Source organism: Eptatretus burgeri, chromosome 2, assembly GCF_056783735.1.
Source record: "Eptatretus burgeri isolate ZD-2024b chromosome 2, Ebu_testis_v1, whole genome shotgun sequence".
Classification (NCBI taxonomy): Eukaryota; Metazoa; Chordata; class Myxini; order Myxiniformes; family Myxinidae; genus Eptatretus; species Eptatretus burgeri.
In genome coordinates, this window is record NC_140962.1 from 55,218,684 (window position 1) to 55,241,990 (window position 23,307).

At 43.4% G+C, this 23,307-nt stretch overlaps 1 protein-coding gene across 2 annotated transcripts in view; it reads left to right on the forward strand.

Annotated features, from left to right (window-relative positions):
* The window catches only part of LOC147032082 (nidogen-2-like), a 269,860-nt gene that overhangs the window by 234,391 nt on the left and 12,162 nt on the right, over positions 1-23,307 (forward strand). For both annotated transcript variants that reach the window (XM_085869381.1, XM_085869380.1), the window contains 2 exons: positions 1,737-1,909; positions 12,595-12,721. In XM_085869381.1, coding sequence (XP_085725507.1) covers positions 1,737-1,909; positions 12,595-12,721 — 300 coding nt within the window. The remainder of the gene's footprint in view (positions 1-1,736; positions 1,910-12,594; positions 12,722-23,307) is intronic.

The window sequence follows — 23,307 nt, forward strand, 5'->3', positions numbered from 1 at the left end:
ACAGGTGTCAGACAATTAACTTGGTGTGTGATTTTCAATGTGATTGGTTGCACCTGAGCTAATTTACAATTGCTATTATGAGGACACATGTAACCAAGATATTCTAGTTTTGTATTTTTCATTAATTTTCTGAAATTTGTAGAATTTCTTTTTCACTTGGAAGTTGTGGGTTACGATGTGTTAATAAAGATGGAAAAAGTCTGATTTCATGAAATCTAATTCCAGGCTATAAGGGAACAAAAGGTGAAAATTTTGAAAGGGGGTGTAGATTTTCTAAAGGCACTGAACATTTATATATATATATATATATATATATATATATATATATATATATATATATATATATATATATATATATATATATATATATATATATATATATATATATTGTACATGTCAGAAGATTTGCAGCTCAGGATTCATATTGTTGAGAGAAAGAAGTAGCACACTGAGCCATAAAATAATTCTATATTTAAAGCCTGACATTTCAAGAACAAACTCGTTCTCTTATTTCGAGGCATTGAGAGTGGTGTGGTGGTAACACCACATGTATAGCAGGACACAATCGATTACATCATCAACATAAACAGCAGTCATTCAACAGCAAGGAAGCATTGTGATTGTCTGGGACTTGGCCCAATCCATGATGCGAACTGTCCCAAAAGGAACTTAACGGTGTAACCATCACACGACTCTCAACGCCCCTGAGGAAGAGAACTCATTTGTTCTTGAAACATCAGGCTTTAAATGTAGAATTTAAATTTGAATTCATATTTCACTTGTTTGTTCCTTCGATATACATTTCAAACCCCTGGGCCAATTTCCTCATAATTTGCTGCATTGTTTCATTTTCACGTGAGGAAGGTCAATGTTACAATAAAAACTTTCGTTAAAATTTGTGTTAAAACATGAATAACAGTGCTTTGGGCCATCGAGAATCGTCCCTCAGGTACCATCATCACCCCCCCCCACCCCACCTTGGTGGGGAGAGGGGTTGAGCATTGATTCCATCTTCACATGTGAAGGTCAAAGCTCTGTCAGGAATCAAATCTATTTCATTTATAATATTTTTTTCTGGATGCATCATGGAAAAGAATATTCAAAAGGTCCTTAGTCTCTGCAGGACTACAATGATCGTAATGAGTGGTGTTGCAATCCTGTTGGACCTTAGACAATGAGGAGGCCATTTCGCCCACAATTTCTGCATTGCACTCCCGAGATAATTTTGCTCCAACTATGAAGGACAATCTCCTTGATGTTTTACTCAAGTATAAATAACCCAATCTTGATCACGTGACCAAACTTGTTGAACAACAAACAGCATAACCAAAATTCCTCTCACCAACCCCTGTTAAACTTTCATGGAAAGTTTCATGGAAAGTTAAACTTTCATGGAAAGTTAAACTTTCCATGATGCATCATGGAAAAGAATATTCAAAAGGTCCTTAGTCTCTGCAGGACTACAATGATCATAATGAGTGGTGTTGCAATCCTGTTGGACCTTAGACAATGAGGAGGCCATTTCGCCCACAATTTCTGCATTGCACTCCCGAGATAATTTTGCTCCAGCTATGAAGGACAATCTCCTTGATGTTTTACTCAAGTATAAACAACCCAATCTTGATCACGTGACCAAACTTGTTGAACAACAAACAGCATAACCAAAATTCCTCTCACCAACCCCTGTTAAACTTTCTGCTTTCACTTCCTCTTCGGTTTTTGCTGTCTTCCCTCAGGTTTGCCAATAACTGCATCACCAATATCATCACAACCAACACAACCACCTGAAAGGACAAGCGGCCTCCAGGGTCCTCAAATTCTGTATGCACAAGGCCAACGGATTGGGCACATTTCTCTGGATGGGACGAGGCCACAAAATGATCACAGTGGAACAATACTGTCTGTGCACGTAAGTGTTTAACTCCCATCTGTGGTTCATACCAATGCATTGTCAATTGCTTCATTCTTTCATCTTTCAGTTCCATTGTTTGCCAGGAGAACATAGTGAAGCATCGTTTTCTCACCTTACTCCCTTTTCTTCCTTCTCAATATACTGCAGATCTTCCTCTTTACATAATCACTCTTATCGAGTTACTTGTTCTCTCGTCACGTTTACTTTTCCAATCCAAAGTAAACTGAATACTGTTTGTTTTTTTAATATCTGTTAAATGTCTCCACTCTCTTCAAGTTGAAAAGATAACAGACTTGTAATATTGTTGTGGGCCGGGGTTCGGCGGTGATAAACGACCACCAGGGTCATCTCCCACCGAACACCCGGAATTCAGGTCCTGACTCTCGGATAAGTCTGAAAGGTCACGGGTCACTTAAAGGACCGTGGACGCCAATATTTTGACAGCGTGAGGTAGGGTCCACTTGTCTATTCCAATTTACCTAAGTACTCACGCCGTCTAACTACCGGGGAAACCACACCCTCGGCCAACTCTGTCCGAACCGAGTCGCATGTACCGACTCGGGTCTGGCGTACCGAGCGGGAGTTACCAGAGCCGCGCCGGTCCCATTGACAACTTACCGGACCAAACGACCTCACTAATTCTCAATACGCACTGTCCTGGGCCAATAGAAGAAGGTGGCAGACAATGAGCTGGCAGATTGAACAATTGGGGGTTTATTTATCAGGGGGACAGGGGAACACAAAGAGCAGAGTTATCTGACTAAAAGCAATGTAATGTATAATGAACACAGGGCACTTAGACAGTTTCTATTTACAGGACGGCGACACACACACACACACACACACACACACACACACACACACACACACACACACACACACACACACATGCACACGCACGCACACGCACACACCCAAAAGAACTGGACCCTGTCAGGTCTTTATTTTGGCCTTTCAGCTCGGAGAGAAAGCGAGCTGAGGGCAGGAGCCTATTCTTGCACCTGTCCGCCTCGTGCAGTCTGGTCGAGCTTGTCCGGTGACGGGACTCGTACCCACCGCCACAATGCAGCAACAAGCACCAGGGATGAGGGAAAGAGCGTCGAACGCCAGCCAGCATGAAGGCAGACGAGTGAGAGATGACGAGGCGATCTGCGATCGAGCCCCAAATCAGCTTCCTTGATCAGGCCACACCAGGCGAGGCAGACGCGCACAGCCAGACAGAACGTGCCAATCACTCAGCCTCCCTTGAGGTCCAAGGGATTTTTTTTCTCTCCACTCGCCTCCTGATTGGACGGTTGCCTCGCGCGATTCGCTGGCCGTCCTTCATTGAACAGGCCCATGGTAGGCGAGGCCACTCCCACCTTTCTGGGGCAGAGTCGGAGCTGAGGCGATTGTAGCTCCGCCTACCTCCTCACCTAAGGCCACGTACATAATGGCGACGGTGGAGCGAGGCGACGGTCTGCTGTTGTTGTAGTTGTAGTTGATAAAAAAAACTAACTATAAAGAAACTTCCAGCGCACACATGTAATTCCCGTTAGACATAGTGGACAGGACCCTAACTATAACACATACTTATCGAAATAACTGAACTGCGGGGGTTGCTGACTGTCTGTGTGCACAGGCTTCCAAATTCGGAACAATATCTATTGTTAATCAAAACACATATATGCCATTATAGAGCTGTGGCAAATCGACATACGATGTCAAACACCACTCACCCTAGCAGAACAAATCACACCATGTTTTTTTTTAAAGGCGATTATATGGGATGACTGCCAGTGATGGTGTCGTCCCCAGAATTGGTAGCAGCAATGTTTTTCAGGATGGTTTTCATTGGCACCCCCGAAAATTACAGTATTCACCGAATTAACGTAAATTGACCACAGATTCGTTAATTTTCAAGCTAGAAAAGAAACCTTGGAATCAAATTGATCAGCATGGAAGGAGTCATCCACTTATCACATCCCATATGCTAATTGCCTCATTTGCATTTTTATTATTTGATGGAATTTGTTTTTTTTTCATGAAAATAGAGTTATACCTAACAGAACACATCTTGCCAAAAGAGCCAAATTGTCTTCATAACAACAAACATTCCATTTTTTCATATATATATATATATATATATATATATATATATATATATATATATATATATATATATATATATATATCAAATTGTATCTTGGCGCAGCGCTGGCAACCCAGGTTAACCCCTCCTCCCCCCCCCCGACCCCAAATTGTGGTGACGGGCGGTTAACCGCCATCCCCGGACAGCCGAACCTCTCCCTTGGAGGCCTCCAACCGAGACTCTCGGAGATTATTGCGTGTGCAGGAAACAGCCAAGCGCTGCACCAGGACGGCACAAGTGGGTTTACACTCAAACCCGACGACAAATACGCGGATACAGCTTCTTAAAATGAACATATTTAACGAAAATAGACAAATATTTACAAAGGACAATAAACAATGTAATAATTATAAATACGTGAGGTAAATTAAACTCTAAGTCGAGGCGCCTCTACTCATGAACTGAAATATAGACAAAAGGAAACAAAATAATACAAGACCCCTCAGCTACTCCGGCACTTAGTTTGGCCCAGAGATAGTCTTAGTGGAACTTAGAATAAAGGCGCTTCTCTGCACGTGTAGACGCGCGCAAAATGGCGCCAAACCACGATCTCGCAGCGGGAACAAATACATCACAGGCAACTTGTGAGCGGTACTCAACACCAAGGCTCGCAGACACCATGTCGCTGCTTCGTGCGTCGACCATCCACACCAACCTGCTATTTAACATACACGAGGCTTGGGGTCCGTTCCTCATGACCCATCAAAGAGCCAAAGGCTAGCGTCTTGCTTCACCACATGAGCCAAATCGCCTCAACACAAAGACAAGAATCGTGCCATCTTCCTCATGCGTCGGAGGAAAGCCAGCCTTAAAGCCCTGTTCTTTCAGGCCATCTCCAAACTACGTTCTTTCTTGACTGCATGCATCCCTGACTCCTCACTCAACCGTTCCTCTTCCCCACTCTTCATTCTCCGTCCTATTTGAACTGCTGCCTCCCTTGCTCTCTTCCTCTTCATGCATCTCATATCATGCCCATCAATCTTCGACCTCCAGGGCGTGGACTGCTCACACGAAACCCGGGAAGGCTGGGCTTCTGCCCGCTTGTCAAGTTTGACTCGCTTGAAAATGCAAAAACGTCGGAATAGGTTACAAGGCGGCAATCACATACTGTTTGGGTCGACACGTGGGTCGACCACGTGCCTCATGGTTGCAACAGGTTGACCATCATCTCAAGGAGATGGGGATGGGCCTGGCATCTGCCTGGGGGATGGCCAGACGGAGGCCCCTGGAGTACCGGCGGAAAGTGGACGCAGCGACGTGCTGTTCTGGCACATGCTCCCATACCTGACCTGACCTAATCACATACTGGGGGATTTATTCTTACTCCCTATCTAATTCACACCGCACTACCCCCCTTATGGTGACATGTAACACTGAAGCTCAGTTTCCCCACTTAATTAAATCCAGATGTCTCCCACACGTCCACGGACCAAACAACATGACTCAATCCTCACTTCCCCATTAAATTCTTCCATCTACCCCCACAACCGTAACAATATTTCCACCCCCCCCTTTTTTACACATATGCTTCAGCACAAGGTTCTGCATTTAAAAGGGTGGGCTCTGTCTGTGTGGGAAGGAATGAAGTGATGCAAAGACAATTGGAAAGCATGAGATATCTTTCCCTCACTGTTCACATTGAGAAAACAAGCAACTGGACTTGTACCTGGAACATGTTTTTTTATTTATTTACTTGGGAAAGGGTCATACTCTCACTTTATCCATCTGTGAGGACCAGCTTGAAAATCCCTCAATTATTTTGTCCTCAGCTTATGGAAGAGGTCCCATCTTGGGAACACCGAAGCTTCACCTACAGATCGTCTTTGGTAGATCACATATTCAAGCTATCCTTCATAGCAGGCTGCCACCTCAGAGATCTCCCCAGGGTTATGTCCCCAGGGTTAGAATGCTAACGGCCTTCATCAAAAGTGTCACCAATAGCTCCCGACTGTGGACTTGGTGCTTCTGCTTCCTATCTTTCCCCACCTGATGCCATGGAATATTATGGCAGGGAGCTGAGTCTCAGGGTTAATTCTTAATCGTCACAAAGACAGTTGTGGCCTTGCAGTCTTTTAGCATATCTATTCCGGCATGACTCTCGTTATCCTCTTACCTTTCCACCCTCTCCTTCTGCCCTTCCATCTCACAGGTATTCTATCAGAAATCTTTCCCTTGTTATCCTCCCAAAGTATAAATTTAATGATACTGCATTGTACCTCCATTCATTCATCCCCCTCTTCTTTCACTTGTGGAACTTTTTATTTATTTGTATGCAGCTTGTACCTGCTTGGCTGCATCATTTTGTGGGAGTGCGACTGTGCCGCTGATGCAATGCCCTCTGCTACCTGGTACTCATTTTACTGACCTCGGAAGGATGACAGGCTGAGTCATCGCACCTGTTGTTAATTCAATGGTTAATAGGGGCTTGATCTCAAGACCCAAGGATAGTAAGCCAGCCACCTTAACCGTTAAGCCAAGCTGTTAGGATCTGGCTTACATGTGGATCTGTGTTCCCAAGTTTGTTGTGTCATGCTCTTCCCTCCCCCATTTAAAGTTTAATGTCACCATCTGATGATAACTTACCTTTATATCTTGTTGATTTACTCTACCCACTGAGACCCTCTCGCCCTTTGAACATCTCTCCTCATGCTGTGACACACACATTCTTTCCCTGATGTTTTCCCCTCATCCCACTTTGGTCTCATGAATATTGGCCCCCTGTTGTCCTGCTCTTCCATGATCATTGATATCTGCAGAAAAAGCCTGTTGGTACAGTTTCCTCTCCTTCCTGTTGCAGTGTGGTTGCTGATAGTCACACAGTTCCTCAGAAATTACCAATAAATTGTTGTGTTCTCTCCTGTAATGCACACACTGAATGGTCTCAATGCCAAACTATTTTCAATTTCTCTTTACCACCTTCTGGTGTTATATTTGTAAAAATGCATTGTGTGGACAAGCAATATCGTAAGCCTGTCTTTTCCATATCAAAGGATATGGACGGTGAATTTCAATCCCGAAATAAGTTAGCTACATACCTCAACTCTTTTGAATACTAAAGTGTTAATGAAACCTGCCATCTACCTTTTGTTTCACATGCCTGGTTTGACAAGGTGTTGAATCGTTAATTATTTTTTCAAGACCATGGGGTTGATTAGGACATCACAGGGAACTTCTGACATTGTAGATTGTAAAATGGTTCTGATGAAGTGTTTGTTCAATGCAGACATTGAACAATTATTGTTCATTGAAGAATAGATCTCTACATTGCTGAACACATCGAACCGCTGCATTATACATGACATAATTTCCATATCCAAATAGTCTCTGACACATGCCTTTATGACCTAGCAATCGGCTCATGAAAATTTAGAAATTAGTTAAATAATCAGAAATAAAGCAGTTTCATCAAATGCGTATGTTTAGGTCACGAATAATCTAACCTTATCGCAAATCACAATACACTCTTTATACTGTGAAATAACTATTTTTAGCTCACCTGGACTTTAGTCCATTGAGTTTATGTGATCGAGCAGTGTCCGTAGGTGAGTGAGTGAGTGAGTCAGTCGGTCAGTCCATAAACACTTGAGTCATTGTCGCTTGTACCAAACAGGTTATTTTGATGAAACTTGGTCACAGGCTTCATCTCTGATGCCGAACAAAGGTGACTTGACCACGTAAAAATCTGCACACATCATTGTCAAGTCAGGCCAGATCAGTTCTGTGACTTACTCCAGGTATCATGTAAACCTGTACTTACCTGTTCCATGGTCGGGTTGTCGGCGACTAAACCATCTCCTCCACCGGGTTTCATGGTGAGGAGGGTGTTTGGATATGGACCCCCAGCAGGATTAAAAACAAAACCTGTCAAAGGGCGGAGGAGCTCCTTGTGAGCCAACGACCATCCATATCTCGTGCCCAACTGTGTCTGCTTACGTCCTCCGACAGTTGGGTTACTTTTTATTAGGAGGTTAGTGGCAGAATTTGGACTCCGGGCACCATAAAACCCTTCATTCCGCAAAGCATTCTCGAAGCATAAAAAAAATCTGAAAACCCACTCCGTGGGAGTACCTCATGTGCAGCTTCTCTTTGCAGAGCAGCGCACTGGATGACGGGATTGGGGCAAAGCCTTCGGGACCCTCAATCTTTGATGATAGGAGGGAAACCACAGGGTAACAATCCTGGGTCAGATTGCGGGAGAGTGTGTCGGAGTGGTGCTGAGGTGTCATCTACCAGACGGCGGTCTCCTTGGGTTAACCTGAAGCGGTCCCTTTGGGTGGGTGCCTGGAATGTACTTTCCCAAAGAGAGGATGATCACCTGTCTCTGTTATCATCTAAGGTCAAGCGTTTGGACTTCGGTATTGCAGCACTCTCTGAGGTTCGGCAACCGGATTGCGGCAAGATCATGGCGGGTGGTTACACCTACTATTGGTCTGATCGCAATGATGGCTACCATGCCCAATAAGTTGCTGTAGCTGTGTCCAATAAGCAGACACCAATAATAATTGAGGTAACACGTCAATGAGCGTACTATGAGACGAAGGATTCATCATTCCTTGGGTGTCATTTCCCTGGTCTCTGTGTATGCTCCGACTGAGGCGAGTGATCTCACCGTGAAGGACACACAGTGCCCCAGGCGAGATGCACTTCCAGTCTTGGGGGATTTCAATGCATCAACTGGAATTGATAGGAATGGTAATGAGACATGTGTTGGTCCCCATGGGTGTGGAATTGTGAACCTGAATAGCACTAAGTTCCTTGACTTTGCAAGAAATCATGGACTTAGGGTTGCCGGTTCATGGTTTCAGCGCCCACAAGCTCATCGCTGGACTTGGTATTCCAACGCTGGCGGTGTGGCAAAGGAGATTGACCATGTGCTCGTTGATGGTCACTGGAGGATGATCCAGAACTGCAGGGTCTACCGGAGTGCTCAGTTCCTCAATACTGACCACCGGCTTGTTGTAGCAACTCTTAAGTTGCACCTTAAATCCAGGAGAATGGTACCATCCCAGCCTTGGCTGGATGTTGGCAAGCTCAAGGATGGGAGGGTAGCTGAGGAGTTGGCGAACAAGCCAAGTGGAGATTTGGGCGGTCTGTGTGCTTTGGGAGATCCTGAAGAGTTGTGGAGTGCCTTCAAACCCACCATCCTTGATGTTGCCGGTGGATGTCTTAGAACTCACCATGGGACGAGGAAGAATGTTGGGTCTCAAGGGACACTGGATACCATTGAACAGAGTCTCAGGGCCAGGCTGAATGGCAGAGCTGAGCTGTTCAGGGAGCTGAGGCATAAAACAGCATGCGCTAAGGGTGGACAAGGAGGCCTATGTGCGAGGAATCTGTGAGGGGGTAGAGCATCACCTATGGTCAAGTGATTCTCATCCTGATTACAGGGGAATTTGTGCAATGCGTTCATCCAAGCCCATCCCTCGGTGTACTGCAATTAGAGCAGAGAGTGGTAGGCTCTTAACAGTGGAGTCTGAAGTGAAGGCCCACTGGGCCGGTTACTTTGAGCGGTTGTGCCAGACTGATCCACCAGCTGTCGAGTTGGACGTCTAGGGTGTTACAATCCCTGTTGCTGACCCTCGAATCAACTGTGGTCCACCTTCGTTTGTGGAAACAGGCTGCGGTGAACCGGTTGAAATGGGGTAAAGCTCCAGGGATCTGTGGCATCCATGCTGAACTTCTCAAGGCTGGTGGAAACGCTACATTCGTGTCGTTGCATGCAGTTCTGTACTCTTCCTGGAACAGCGGCATCATCCCAACTGACTGGAAGAGGGGCCTTGTTGTCCCTCTCTTGAAAGAGAAGGATGATCGCCAAGACTGTAACAACTACCGAGGGGTGACGCTGCTCTCAGTGCCGGGCAAGGACTTTGCTTGGATAATTCTTGATCAGGTTCGCCACCATCTCCTTGAGCACCGGCGTCCAGAGCAGTCAGGCTTTGCACCAAAGAGGTCAACGATTGACCGTATCTTTGCTCTTCGTGTCCTCAACGCACGCAGACGAGAGTTTCAGCAGGGGCTGCTTGTAGCCTATGTTGATCTCTGTAAAGCATTTGATTCAGTGAATCGGGATGCCCTCTGGAGGATTCTTGGTCTTTGTGGCGTGCCAACAAACTGATCGATCTGATGTCTGAACTCTATTCTGGTACCGAGAGTGCGATGAAATGTGGTGGTACCATCTCTCACTTATTTCCAGTTGTTACTGGAATTTGTCAGGGGTATGTTGTGGCCCCCTCACTTTTCAACACTTGTATGGACTGGATTCTGGGGAAGATGTTGGAGAGATCAAGCTGTGGTGCATCATTTTGGAATGTCAACATCTCTGACCTTGATTTCGCAGATGATGCAGTCATCTTTGCGGAGACTTTTACATATCCTTTTGGGGGCCCTCGAGGTACTGAATGAGGAGTCGGAGCTTCTGGGATTACAGGCTTACTGGGTCAAAACTAAGATCCAGGCTTTTAATGACATCTTGGATGCTGCTTTCCTGTCTGTGCCTGTTTGTGGTGAGGATGTTGAGGTCGTGGAGAGATTCACTTACCTTGGCAGTGAGATGAATATCTCTGCTGGCTGTGAGTCGGAGGTCAACAGACGTCTGGGTCGGGCCTGGGGAGTCATGGATCCACTGGATCATGGGGTGTGGCGCTGCCATTACTTGTGCAGGAGGACGAAAGTCCGAGTCTTCAGGTCCTTGGTGCTTTCCAGTCTTGCTCAATGGTTGTGAGACTTGGACTCTGACCAGGGATCTCAGATGGAGACTTAATTCCTTTGGTACCAGGTCTCTTCGGAGAATCCTTGGCTATCGCTGGTCGGACTTTGTGTCCAACAAGCGGTTGCTGAGAGTGACTCAAATGAGATTTGTTACCTGCATAGTCCGTGAGCATCAGCTGTGGCTGTACGGACATGTGGCTCATTTTCCTGACGCTGATCCCGCTCACCAGATTCTCTCAGCGAGGGAGTCTCGTGAGTGGAGGAGGCCAATGGGTCGACCACCTGCCTTGTGGTTGCAGCAGGTTGATTGGCATCTTTAGGAGATGAGAGGCGTTGGCCAGACGGAGGCCCCTGGAGTCCCAGCGGAAAATGGATGCAGTGACGCGCTGTTCTGGCGCATGCTCCCATATCTGACCTGACCTGACTCATTAAGAGGATTTATTGGGGGGGGGGTTACCATCCCCCCTCCCCCCCAAAAAATTAATAAATATGTATTTCCTCTCTTCTTCAAAACTACACACACAGTTTCAATGAAATTTGACAACTACCTTCAACACTGGTGATGTAACAAAGTGTATCAACCACATTACAATCTGCGCTTATTAAAGGGGTCCACGAGGGGGGAGGGGACTTGTGGAGGGGGTTAACACCACAAAATAGGTATTTACTCTTCTCCAAAACGACACACTATTTCGATGAAACTTGACCACAACCTTCATCTTCCGAGATGTTCCAAAGTTTGTTCACGGCAAAAATAAAAATAAAATAAAATCAGAGTTTATGGGTTTCTGCCGGGGGTTTGAGTGACTTGCTCCTGATCCAGGTGAGCTTCAGGATGTGCGGTCCGATTTTTCCAACTACTCATGACAGCTGAATTTTAGAGAACAATGCATATCATTATGAAATAACTATGTTGGAGACTCAACCTTTGTGCCTCTCGTTTCTGGAAAATCTTCTCATGGCAATGAATCTCCATTGGCTGCACAGATGCTTATTCCTGTGTCCTCCACGGAACCAGTTTTTATGGAGGAATCTGTAATCTTGGTAAAGTCCTGGGCACTACTGTTTTCATGAAGAGTAACCTTTGGACAATGTCATTGAAAATTGTGCAAAATTGCAGCATGGGCAATGTTACTGAAACATGAAATATTCAAGTTGTATGAAATATTCAAGCTACATGAAGTCATCAGCATGACTGAAGTGAGCACTGCATTTTGCAACAAATTTGTCAGGTCTAGACCACTTCACCCTGTCTCTCATTTGCTCCAATGAAAAGTGAAGCCTGAAACGTCAATGCTTTGTGATGTTTTACGGCTGGTAACTCAAACCATTTTATTCTCACAATACCCTGTTCTTGTTCACAAGCTTTTCTGTTTGCCAATTTTTAAGGAACTTTTTGTGCGCTGACAATGCCCTGAATATCAATGCAACAATGAAACACTACACAGTGTGTCAGCATGCTTTGAACAAGAAAATCCCAGTTAAATAAACAGACAGATAAAATTATTACAACCTCAAAGATCAGAGTAAGAAAAATGAATTATCACAATGGTAGATTAATTTTAATAGGCTGGGCAATCTAAGCGGTGATGCATGTATTCCCACTACGAGTTCTCATGTGATATTGCACACCAACAACACCGAAGCAGCAAAGAGACAGCTGGCAGAACTGCAAGCTCATTTTGCACAAATTATGGGACAATCACAGTCATAAAGGAAAAAAATACAACTGGGCATCGTTTTGATAAGATCGTGAATTGTGAAATGATGGAGTTTTGTTTTTGACAAAAACTACTGTCCCTTTCTGAATTAAAAACCGTTTTCCTACATATTTTTGCTTCAGGGCTCGGTGAATGTGGGTCTGGCCTACGATTGCGTAGAGAGGATGGTTTACTTCACAGATGTTGTGGCACGGACCATCAACAGAGTCTCTTTGGAAGGAGGAGAATCTCAAACCATTATCAGCACAGGTAATAGATGGTTCAATGAAAACGAGTCGTTACTTGGGACGGCCATAAAGATGAAAGGGAAGAGGAGGTGGGAAATTACTTGGAACCATTACATAGGTGGTCATTAAATTATTGTGGAAGTGTGAATATAAGTGATCCTATTGATTATTCTGAAGAATTTTATCAATGTGGGTATTTCATGTGGAAGGAGAGGGGACATCATGGTAAGTGAGCTATTGTGAATCAATAAAAAAAATGGAGGAAAGGAGGTGGAATTGGGAGAGGATGCAGTAGTCATTGTATGGGTACATCTTTGAGGTGAGTCATCTTTCACAAGTATCATTAATAGACTGTTCGATAATTCAGTTGATTATTTTTTAAAAGTTCATCCAGGATCACTCTTCCTAAAAATTAAGTACACATCATGTATAATTATGTTAAGTGATGTATGTGAATTAGACAAGAGAAAGAGAGATAGAAAGATGGGGGATGGAAAAAGACAGAGACAGAGACAGAGAGAGACAGGCAGAGAGAGAGAGAGAGAGAGAGAGAGAGAGAGAGAGAGAGAGAGAGAGAGAGAGAGAGAGAGAGAGCGAGAGAGAGCGAGAGAGAGAGAGAGAGACAGAGAGACAGAGAGAGAGAGAGAGTGAGAGAGTGAGAGAGAGAGACAGAGAGACAGAGAGACAGAGAGACAGAGAGACAGAGAGACAGAGAGACAGAGAGACAGAGAGACAGAGAGACAGAGAGACAGAGAGACAGAGAGACAGAGAGACAGAGAGACAGAGAGACAGAGAGACAGAGAGACAGAGAGACAGAGAGACAGAGAGACAGACTATTTAAAATGGAAATGGCAGCAGAGAAATGGGAGGGACACACGTGGCTGAGATGAGGTATCACGTATTGTACAGTAATGGGTGTCCAGATTGCCTTGCCTTCATGGGGGTTATGTTCTTGAAAATTCCCATAAACCACAAATCCATGATGTGCACACTTAAGAGGTAATGTAGTCCATGAGCCAGAACAGATATTGCTACCACCTGGGGTGGCAAATTCTCACTGTGTTTTCTTGAAAGGCATATACCCATAGATAAAAAAAATGAAGCCAAGCTTAGAACGGTAGCTTAGTGCTAGTCATTAACGCAAAAGAAACGCAAAAGAAAACGCAAAAGAAACGCAAACTTACCACCGCAAAAGAAACTTACCACCTTTTAAACCTTCAAATATCAACAATAACACTGCGTGTAGTAAATCTGTGAACTTATTTGTGGACAATAGTGTCCTCACTGTCAGACAAAACGGTCACGGATGGTCACTTGAACCTTCAATGGTCACTTGATAGCACAGCTGTTGAACAGCCGTTTTGACTGTCAGTGATTAGCCAAGGGGTACGGGATGATTTTAATGAGCTGCATGTGATGTCTTGATATTGGCTTTAAAAAGGCCAGTGGAAAATGGGAATTTCAATTAACATGCTACGATTGTCAAGGGATCAACGGCAGTGTGCATTGGGCATACTGTAAGGCGGATTGAGCTACCGTGAGGTGGCACGTCACCTTGGCTGTTCACACCAGACGATATCGGCCCTGGTGGACAGAGACACCCTCCACAACTCTGCAGATGACAGACCTCGATCAGGAAGGCCAAGAGTCACCACTGCAAGGCAGGACAGGCAGATGGTCCTAAGTCAGATGGCTTCGGACATTGAGGACTGAGTGGGACAGAATCCAGCAGCAATCCATCCAAAGACTGGTAGGCAGTATGCGCCGACGATGCACTGCCTGTATCCAAAACAATGGTGGCCACACACGCTATTGAAAGGGGACTGACATTGCACCCTATGCTGTTCTGTACTGTAGAACAAACTTATGAGATGGTGTATCTTGGTCAAAAACTTGATATGTCATCAATAAAATGCCAATGTTTCAATTAGCAATTGTTGGTTTGTTTTATTTTGAACTGTTACAATTTTATTACTTTTCAAACAAGTGGTAAGTTTCTTTTGCGTTTCAGTATATGTTTAACTAATGTCCCAATTGCTACAAAAGACCACTCAAAATGTTGCAAATTTTATGTTCTACATAACTATATCTATTATTTGCCAATATGCTAATTAAGTAGGTCACCAGAGGTCAAAAGGTCATGGAATTTGACCCCTGCTTAAAATCTGGCCATCCGTCCAAAAAACACCACCGTTACCCTACCAATGGGAATTTATCAGCCAAAATGGACTCAAATGGAAGATAATAAGTGTCCAAGTCCATTTTATGCCTAAAAGTGTTGAATTTATTTATATCTGAGCCATGGTACATAAGAGAATTTGACACATCTTTGAAAATGCCCATTTTTAGCCAAAAAAACCCCGCAAAAATGTAAGATGCCAATTTGTTGGTGTTCATATTAAATCTTTCACCCACAAATGTCAAATATCATGTGAAAATGTGCTCTGATTTAGGTGTTCTGCTTGGTAACTAGGAGTTCCTCTTTAAGTCTCTGGTTTTCTTGCACCAGCTGGGATATGGAAAGGTTGTCAGGATAGACCAGCAATTTGCCCTACTCATCTGGTATCACATGTATACTCTCCCTAAACCAGGCCCGTCACTAGGGGGGGGCATTTGGGTGCAATGCCCCCCCATGGCGCATCTGGTGCCCCCCCACTTGTACGCCACCCATTTATGCCCTGTTGCACCCTGTGAACAACTTAGTGTTTAACGATGAGCGCCCACTGTGAACTCCTTGCTGTTTAAGAGTTCACCTGTGTGAAGTAAAACCCTTATTCCAGATGCTCAACGTGGTGACTAATAAGGCCTTCTTGGATAAACTGTTCTTTAATAATATCCTTCTTTGAATAAGAGGCAAGAGATAAGTGTGCGCTTCCCAGCACATCTCCAAAAGCAATTGGCAAGACAATACAGTCCAAGACCACAAGATAAAAGATAACGCAAGCACCAACGCCAGCAGCCAAGACCTCGTGTCGAATGTCGATGTTGTGGGTGGTTTTATATATATATATATATATATATATATATATATATATATATATATATATATATATATATATATATATATATATATATATATATATATATATCTCGTGGATCATTTAGTTTTAAGGAATAGCCAATCAGCGTATTCGATATGGAGACCCTATTGAGCAGGTTACCTGATTGGTTGTAAGTTAGGTATAAATGTAATATAGTCATAATATGATTAAGGAAAAGGCATAAATTTACATTATTAAAGATGAAGTGCACGTGCACGTGACCTTCACAACCCGTCAACCCTCCATCTTACAAAAGTAATTTTATAATAAAAATTAAAAATATGTGTGTTTGCAATCGTGCTTACATTTGAAGTTATGCAGATAAAACCTGTTTTTGATGCATGGATCATTTAATAAATAAAACCGGCAACTGTCAAATCTCGCGAGTTGCGAGATTAGTGACGCGAGTCGCGAGGAACGAATCACAGAGCACGAGCTTGCAGCAGGAGAAAAGGACGTGGATGATGGATATACGAAAATGGCTCAGAAAAGGAAAAAATGCAACCAACGAAAATGAAGAAGATGATGAAAGACATGTTGTGGGAGGAGTTAGAGGAGGAGGAGGAGGAAAAGACGATCATGTCGATGAAATACCGACAGAAGCTGGCCAACCTGGCCAAGCCAGCAACGTTAGCCCTGCGGCTGGAGCCCCAGCGCAAGCAGCCGAGTTGCCACGTTCGGCGGCGGCCTCGGGGTTGGCTGTGACTGTCAAGCCGCTTCCCGGTAATCTTGGAAGTGAGAGACCGAATCAAGTTGTTCTACAGCGGTACCCTGGCCATCTGTTGCAGAACAAGAGTCGCTCGTTTGTGTCCTCGTGGTACCAGACTAATGAATGGCTGGAATACAGTGTGCAGACAGATGCAGCATTCTGCTATCCATGTAGGAAGTTTAACACCGCACGTGGCCCAGTGGACTCTACTTTCACAGTGCGAGGCAACCGGAATTGGAAACATGCCGTTGAGAAAGGCAGGGGGTTTCACAAACACGCAACTTCAAACGAACATTTAACTTGTGTTTTGAGGTGGAAGGAGAATGAGAGGTGCATCGATTGTGGTAAGGAGATTTCCACACTCCTCAATGCTGACCAGCTAAATAGAAACCAGTACTATGTGTCTGCTCTTATAGATGTTGTGGGATTTCTCACCGAAAACCAAATACCTTTTCGAGGGAGCCTTGATAATTTTGAAGATATGTCAGACGGGCACAGTGGGCTCTTCCTCTCGCTTTTAAACTACACACTCAAAAAAGACACCAAGCTCGCCGAAATAATAAAGCATATCCCACGAAACGCAAGCTATACTAGTCCGGAAATGCAGAATGAACTGATTTGCACATTGAGTAATGTTGTGACGGATGCCATCGTGGAAGAAGTAGGCACATCGTGGTTTACCATCAAGGTGGGTGGGACGAGGGACGCCACTGAATGTGAGAACATATCAATCATCATTCGCTTTGTATCGGCATTAAATGAAGCAACAGAGCGTCTACTCACAATAGCTACAGCCGAAGCTGGAGATGCAAAAACATTGGCAGACCTAATAATTGTAGAGCTGACAAAAACAGGACTTGACACGTCAAAAATATTAAGTCAGGTGTACGACGGGGCTTCGGTAATGGCTGGGAAGCATGGTGGGGTGCAAAAGTTGTTGCAAGAGATATTGGAAAGAGAAATCCCCGATGTGTTCTACTTAAATCACCAAATCCATCTGGTAGTTATCCATGCACTGGCAGCAGAGAAAGCTGTCATTGATTTCCTCGAGGTTTGTTGTTGCCTGTACAAATTCTTCAGAAAGCCCACTGTTGCTGCACAGTGTAAAGGTGAGCAGTTAAAACGACTTCTTAATCAAAGGTGGACGGGACATTTAGCCACCGTGTCTGTGATCATGGGATCTTTTAAGGATATCACATCCTTACTGTCGGAGATTGATGCAGAGCATGCCTATGGTGCAGAGATGAGGATGGAGGCTATTGGGCTTTTGCGGGAAGTCTCTGGGCCTGCCTTCATGTTCATTGTTATCTTTGTACAAAAACTGCTGATGTTGTTAGATGGCCCTAACAGACTCTTGCAGGCAGAGGACATGGATTTGCTAATGGGGTTGGAACTGGTGGCGAGTGCTACAGAGTGCGTGAAGAAACTCCGCTCTGAGGATGAGTTCACTGATCTGTGGAACAAGGCCAACGATGCTCGCACTTCTACACCTGCACCACCAAAACGGAGACGCACAATGCATAAGAACTTGGAACAGTTTGTAGTTTTGGAGACTACAGGACAAAACAACGACAATGACAAGACGGAACTGCAGAGGGTTATTTACAGCGCAATTGACACTGTGCTTGGAGAGATCGCTCAGCGCTTCAGTGAGCGCAACACACAACTCGTCCGTTCACTCGCTGCCTTGAATCCTGAAAATGGCACGTTTTTGGATCCCCACTTGCTCCAGCACATCTTGACATTAACAAAGTCCACCATCAATGAAACAGAGTGTGTGGTTGCAAAGCAGTTTATTCGCTCACAGACAGAAAAGCAGCCAAACGAGAGATGGACAACACAAAAACTCCTCTCAACATACCACAAAACGCTGGAAGCCATGCCAAGTGTAGTGACTGCTATGAGACTTGGACTAACATTTGGTGCGTCCACTGCCATGTGTGAAAACTCATTCTCAACATTGAGGAATGTGTTCACTGACCATCGACGGTCCATGCGCCATGCACGCAAGGCACAACTGGTACAGCTGGCCTTCGAGAGAGACCTCACACGTAAATGCCTGAATGAATGGAAGGAGAAGGTCCTCAGAAGATTCCACACCGAGACGAGTCGCCTGCAGCTCTTCTGACTGCGAGTACAGCGGTATAAAAACGATACGAGGAGTTCAGATTGTGTGACTGCTGGTGATGCGTGTGTGGTTGTGGTTGCAGTGTGGTTGTGGTCAGCACCCGCCATGGTCGGCTGCTTTGTACTTCTGATGTTTAAGTTAAATGTTGTGTTTGGTGCTTTGCATATCCCATATCTTGTGCTTTGTGCATAACCTTACCTCTGTGTAATTGACTGCTTTAAATGCGGACCTTGTGGTATCTTCAGGCTGGTCGTATTTGCTGTTGATAGTTTAACATGATGATCGCAGGTCATAGCCGACTGTATCTTATTTCAAAGTGCACTGATTCTGGTGCCAACCTCCCCCGTTTAGTCATTGTATCTCTGGTATATTAATTTTCTAATGCCAATTCATGACAACACCTTGTATAAGTGCACCTGAATTGGTGCCAATTGTCTAATCATTGAATATCTGCATTGTGAATGTGCCAGTTTGTTGCGGCTCTCCTGCATTCGAATAAGTTTAGGCCAAAAACATCTGAACATATTAAATCTAGTTGAGATCAATTTTGATAGTATGCGACGGCACCCTCAGTATAGATGCGTCAATGCTGCATGAATACAATAGCATACCGGGTTATCAAAAATATTAAATATAATAATTGTGCCCCCCATCCAGTTCATATTCCCCCCTTAATACTGAGCCCTGGCTACGGGCCTGCCCTAAACTCCCCCTTGATCTTTCTGTGGAAATGCTTTTTAGTGGATGCTTTCACCTCACCGAGGCCTACACCAGAATCTACGAACAAATCAAGCAGGTATTTGCATAACTCAGTCATTCTTATCACTTGAGGCTTCTCAAATATAACATCCCTAATGAACCTGAACAGTCCACTGTAACAGTGTACTTCAGTCTTAGCATTCTCCTCGTCTGGGTCTGGGCGGAATGCCACCGGATCACCACTAGTTTCAGAGTTAGTCTTTGAGCTAGTCTGTTTGGTATACCTACGATAGCAAGACCGGTGGTAGTGGCCCTCAGCTGCAACTTGGTCTCGGGACGTAATTGCCATCATTCTTGGATCACTTTGGTCTACTGCTGCCTTCCTCACCGTCTGATCAGAACGTAGATCGACGCATTGGACCAAGAGCTCTCTTGTTTTGCTGTTCGTGAGATACTTGGTGCTTTTCATGCAGAAGATGCAGACTGGTTCATACACGCGTGATGATGACGAGGTTAGACCTGCTGATGACTTTCTCCGGTTCAGTTCTTTCCATCCCTGCTTATCCGGATTCTCTGCAGATGCCACTTTTTCAATAGCATCCAGGGCACGTTTCTTGACGAATTGATTCCTGCATCCCCTGTGATATAGGACTTGTGGGATCTCATCATCTCAAGCCGTCGCAGCAATCCTAAGAATCGCTGCATGCTTCCGGATCTCAGCTGCTTTCTGAAGCCGTTCCCACGATGCACGATCTTGGGGTGAATTCAGCTCGAGGTCTGTGTCCTTGCAGTCGAAGATGCAGGAGGAATGGGTCAACTTGCGTGGCAGTAAGGGTTGGTCGAGATTTCCAGTGCCCTCCATCATTGCCTGAAAGTGAAGAACATAATTGATTACTAATGGACTCTGGGATGTGGTTCCGAAGCCATGTGGTTCTCTTTATGAAATAGGCCTACTTCATTACCAATAATACCGATATAAAGCTCCCCGCAGCAGTGCTAGTGTTCCCTTTGTTAGGAATCATTCAAATGTGACCAGTGAGGCATGACCAAAATAAAATATACATGAAAATTGAAAAATAACAAATATTAAATATTAGCTAAATTAAAGTTAATATACTGGAAAATTAGTTTTGAAGACCGCACATCTGCCCAATAATTCATACATGCAGGTTTTATTCACATGTTCTGCAAAAAAATTGCTTTAGGAGAATTTATACTTATTTGGGCCCATTTTTTTCAGTCAACTTCAACACCCCATGGACACAAAAAATTATTCTATTGGCAAAATAAATATATCTATACCTTCCGTGTGCTCCCGGCATCATCTGAGGCTATTGGCAACTAAATTGTATGTCTTCGTTCTTTAACTATACCTTCTCAAAAACAAGACATTCTTGCATTTTCCTTGTATTAATTGCAAAATATGCCATTTTAACCTCCAAATTTTCAACCTAGGGATGGACATGGAAAAATTTCAACCAATTTTACTCAAACTTCACCAGTATACTGCTTAATATATTGTAAAACCTCAGTGCTATCAGTGTTTGTAATCTGCTTAGTCCATCATCTGCTAAATGCTGCAAATAACCCTATAGAAATTATATTACTCGCGTTATTTCTATTTGGCGCATGCACAGTTCTAGGGTTTTGGCATTCTTGGTATGTTATATCTAGGAACATACAATGTACATGGATAAGGTAAGAACAACATTTTTGGCAGTAATCATTATATATGAGGCCTATGTGAATTTGGCCAATATTTTTGAGTTTTTTTTGTTGAATTAACCGACTTTTGGACAGTTTTAGTGACTAAAAATCTTGCATAGCTTACCTTTTAGGCAGATTCCTTGTTAATACTATTCACTGAACATGGTTAGTGGTAACAATTGAGAGATTGTGCCAGAGCAAACAACTAGAACGTTTCAAATCAATTGTAATGTGTCATGTCAATTTCATGAACTTTGTGTCCTTCAAGAACAAAGGATTGGTGGTCAGAAACAATACAGAAGTGCCAATTAGTTAATTAATTGGCTAACAGATGGCACTTCAGGTGTCCCTGTTGAAAAAAAAAGTCCAAAGAAAGAGAAGTGTTGTTTGACCTTCAAATGACCTCTACTGACCTTGTAAACAGACCAAAATGTTACATTGAAAGAAATATTGCATAGCCTTTACTAGTATAAAATTGAATTCCTGCCAAAAAAATGTTAATTTAATATGACCATATTGACATTCATTTTTGAAGTTTTTTTTGGCTAAAAATGGCCGTTTTCAAAGATGTGTCAAATTCTGTTGTGTACCATGGCTCAGATACAAATAAATTCCACACTTTTAGGCATAAAATGGACTTGGACATTTATTAACTTCCATTTGAGTCCATTCTGGCTGAGAAATTCCCATTGGTCAGGTGATGGTATTTTTTGGACGGATGGCCAGATTTTAAGCAGGGGTCAAATTTCATGAACTTTTGACCTCTGGTGACCTACTTAATTAGCATATTGGCATATAATAGCTATAGATGTGTAGAACATAAAATTTGCAACATTTTGAGTGGTCATTTGTAGCAATCGGGTCATTAGTTTAAAAAATATCACAATTTATATTTCCCCTACCCTATAATTTGAGGTCCTGGGTCGGGCCTGGTCCTCCATCTTTAAGAGGTGATTACTCGCACTAAGCTACCGTTCCAAGCTTGGCTTCAAAGTTTTTTTTCATCTATGGGTATTTGCCTTTCAAGAAATCACAGAGAGATTTTGCCACTCCAGGTGGTACCAATCCATGAAATTCTGAGGTCTGGCTCATGGACTTATGGGGTTAGGGAATTCAACTTTAATATTTGGCACCCCTTTTTTTGCCAAACTGTACCCTGAATTAACATGTTTGTGCATTATTTTTGTGCTCTTTATTTTCATGAATAAAAGAATTATTAAGAACATAAAATAACATTATTTTCCTGTACAGTACGAGGAAAATAATATAAAGTTTCTTTTTTTGAGTGATTTAGATCATGAAACTTACCTTCAATAACAATGAAAAACTTGATTCAATAATGTGATGATGATGCTGATGATGGTTATAATAAACATGAGTTGATGGAGATGGTGGTGATGATGTTGTGGAGTCTGAAGGGGTTACTGTGTTGACGGCTCATGTTAATTTCACCAACCAACCCGCGTTCACCCGAGTTCGTTCACCCGAAATGAAAATTGTTCACCAGCCCGTGATTATTCGAGCGCATGGACCGCAATCCACAAACCTTGCCTAATTTATTTTGTCCTGATAGAGAGAATCCACTAAGGTGAAACCCATGAACGGCAAGGCCCTCCTGGACTTAAAAGTGTGTGTGTGTGTGTGTGTGTGTGTGTGTGTGTGTGTGTGTGTGTGTGTGTGTGTGTGTGTGTGTGTGTGTGTGTGTGTGTGTGTGTGTGTGTGTGTGTGTGTGTGTGTGTGTGTGTTTTGAGATATTTCATGCTGCACATACATATGCTCATAACTGAAAAAAGAAAACTCAACAAAGAAAAAAGTTATTTCTCACAAATTCAGCTCTGGTTTGCTCTAAACCAGCAGCACTATATATATATATATATATATATATATATATATATATATATATATATATATATATATATATATATATATATATATATATATATATATATATATATACAATTTATATATGTATATATATAAATACTTTTTTCTTTTTTTTTTTGTTCCCATCAGTTGCAAATAGTTGTCATCAATAAATGAGAGTCATTGGCCACAAGTGTCATTAGGGGCATTTTATTTTATACAGTTTCTCGGGCTCATGGAAGAGCTGTCATACACAATTCAACCACACACTCACATGCATCCAGTGACAGTTGACATCACAGGACTTAACATCAGACAATCATTGACCTTGCAAGAAGTAACTTCCCAGAAATATACCCACAGCACCATCTCGTGGCGGCGCTTTACTCTACACTATCAACAGGGCATTTTTAGGGAGATACAGTATCTCCCTGTCTGAAGGATGTAAACCCATAGGGTTT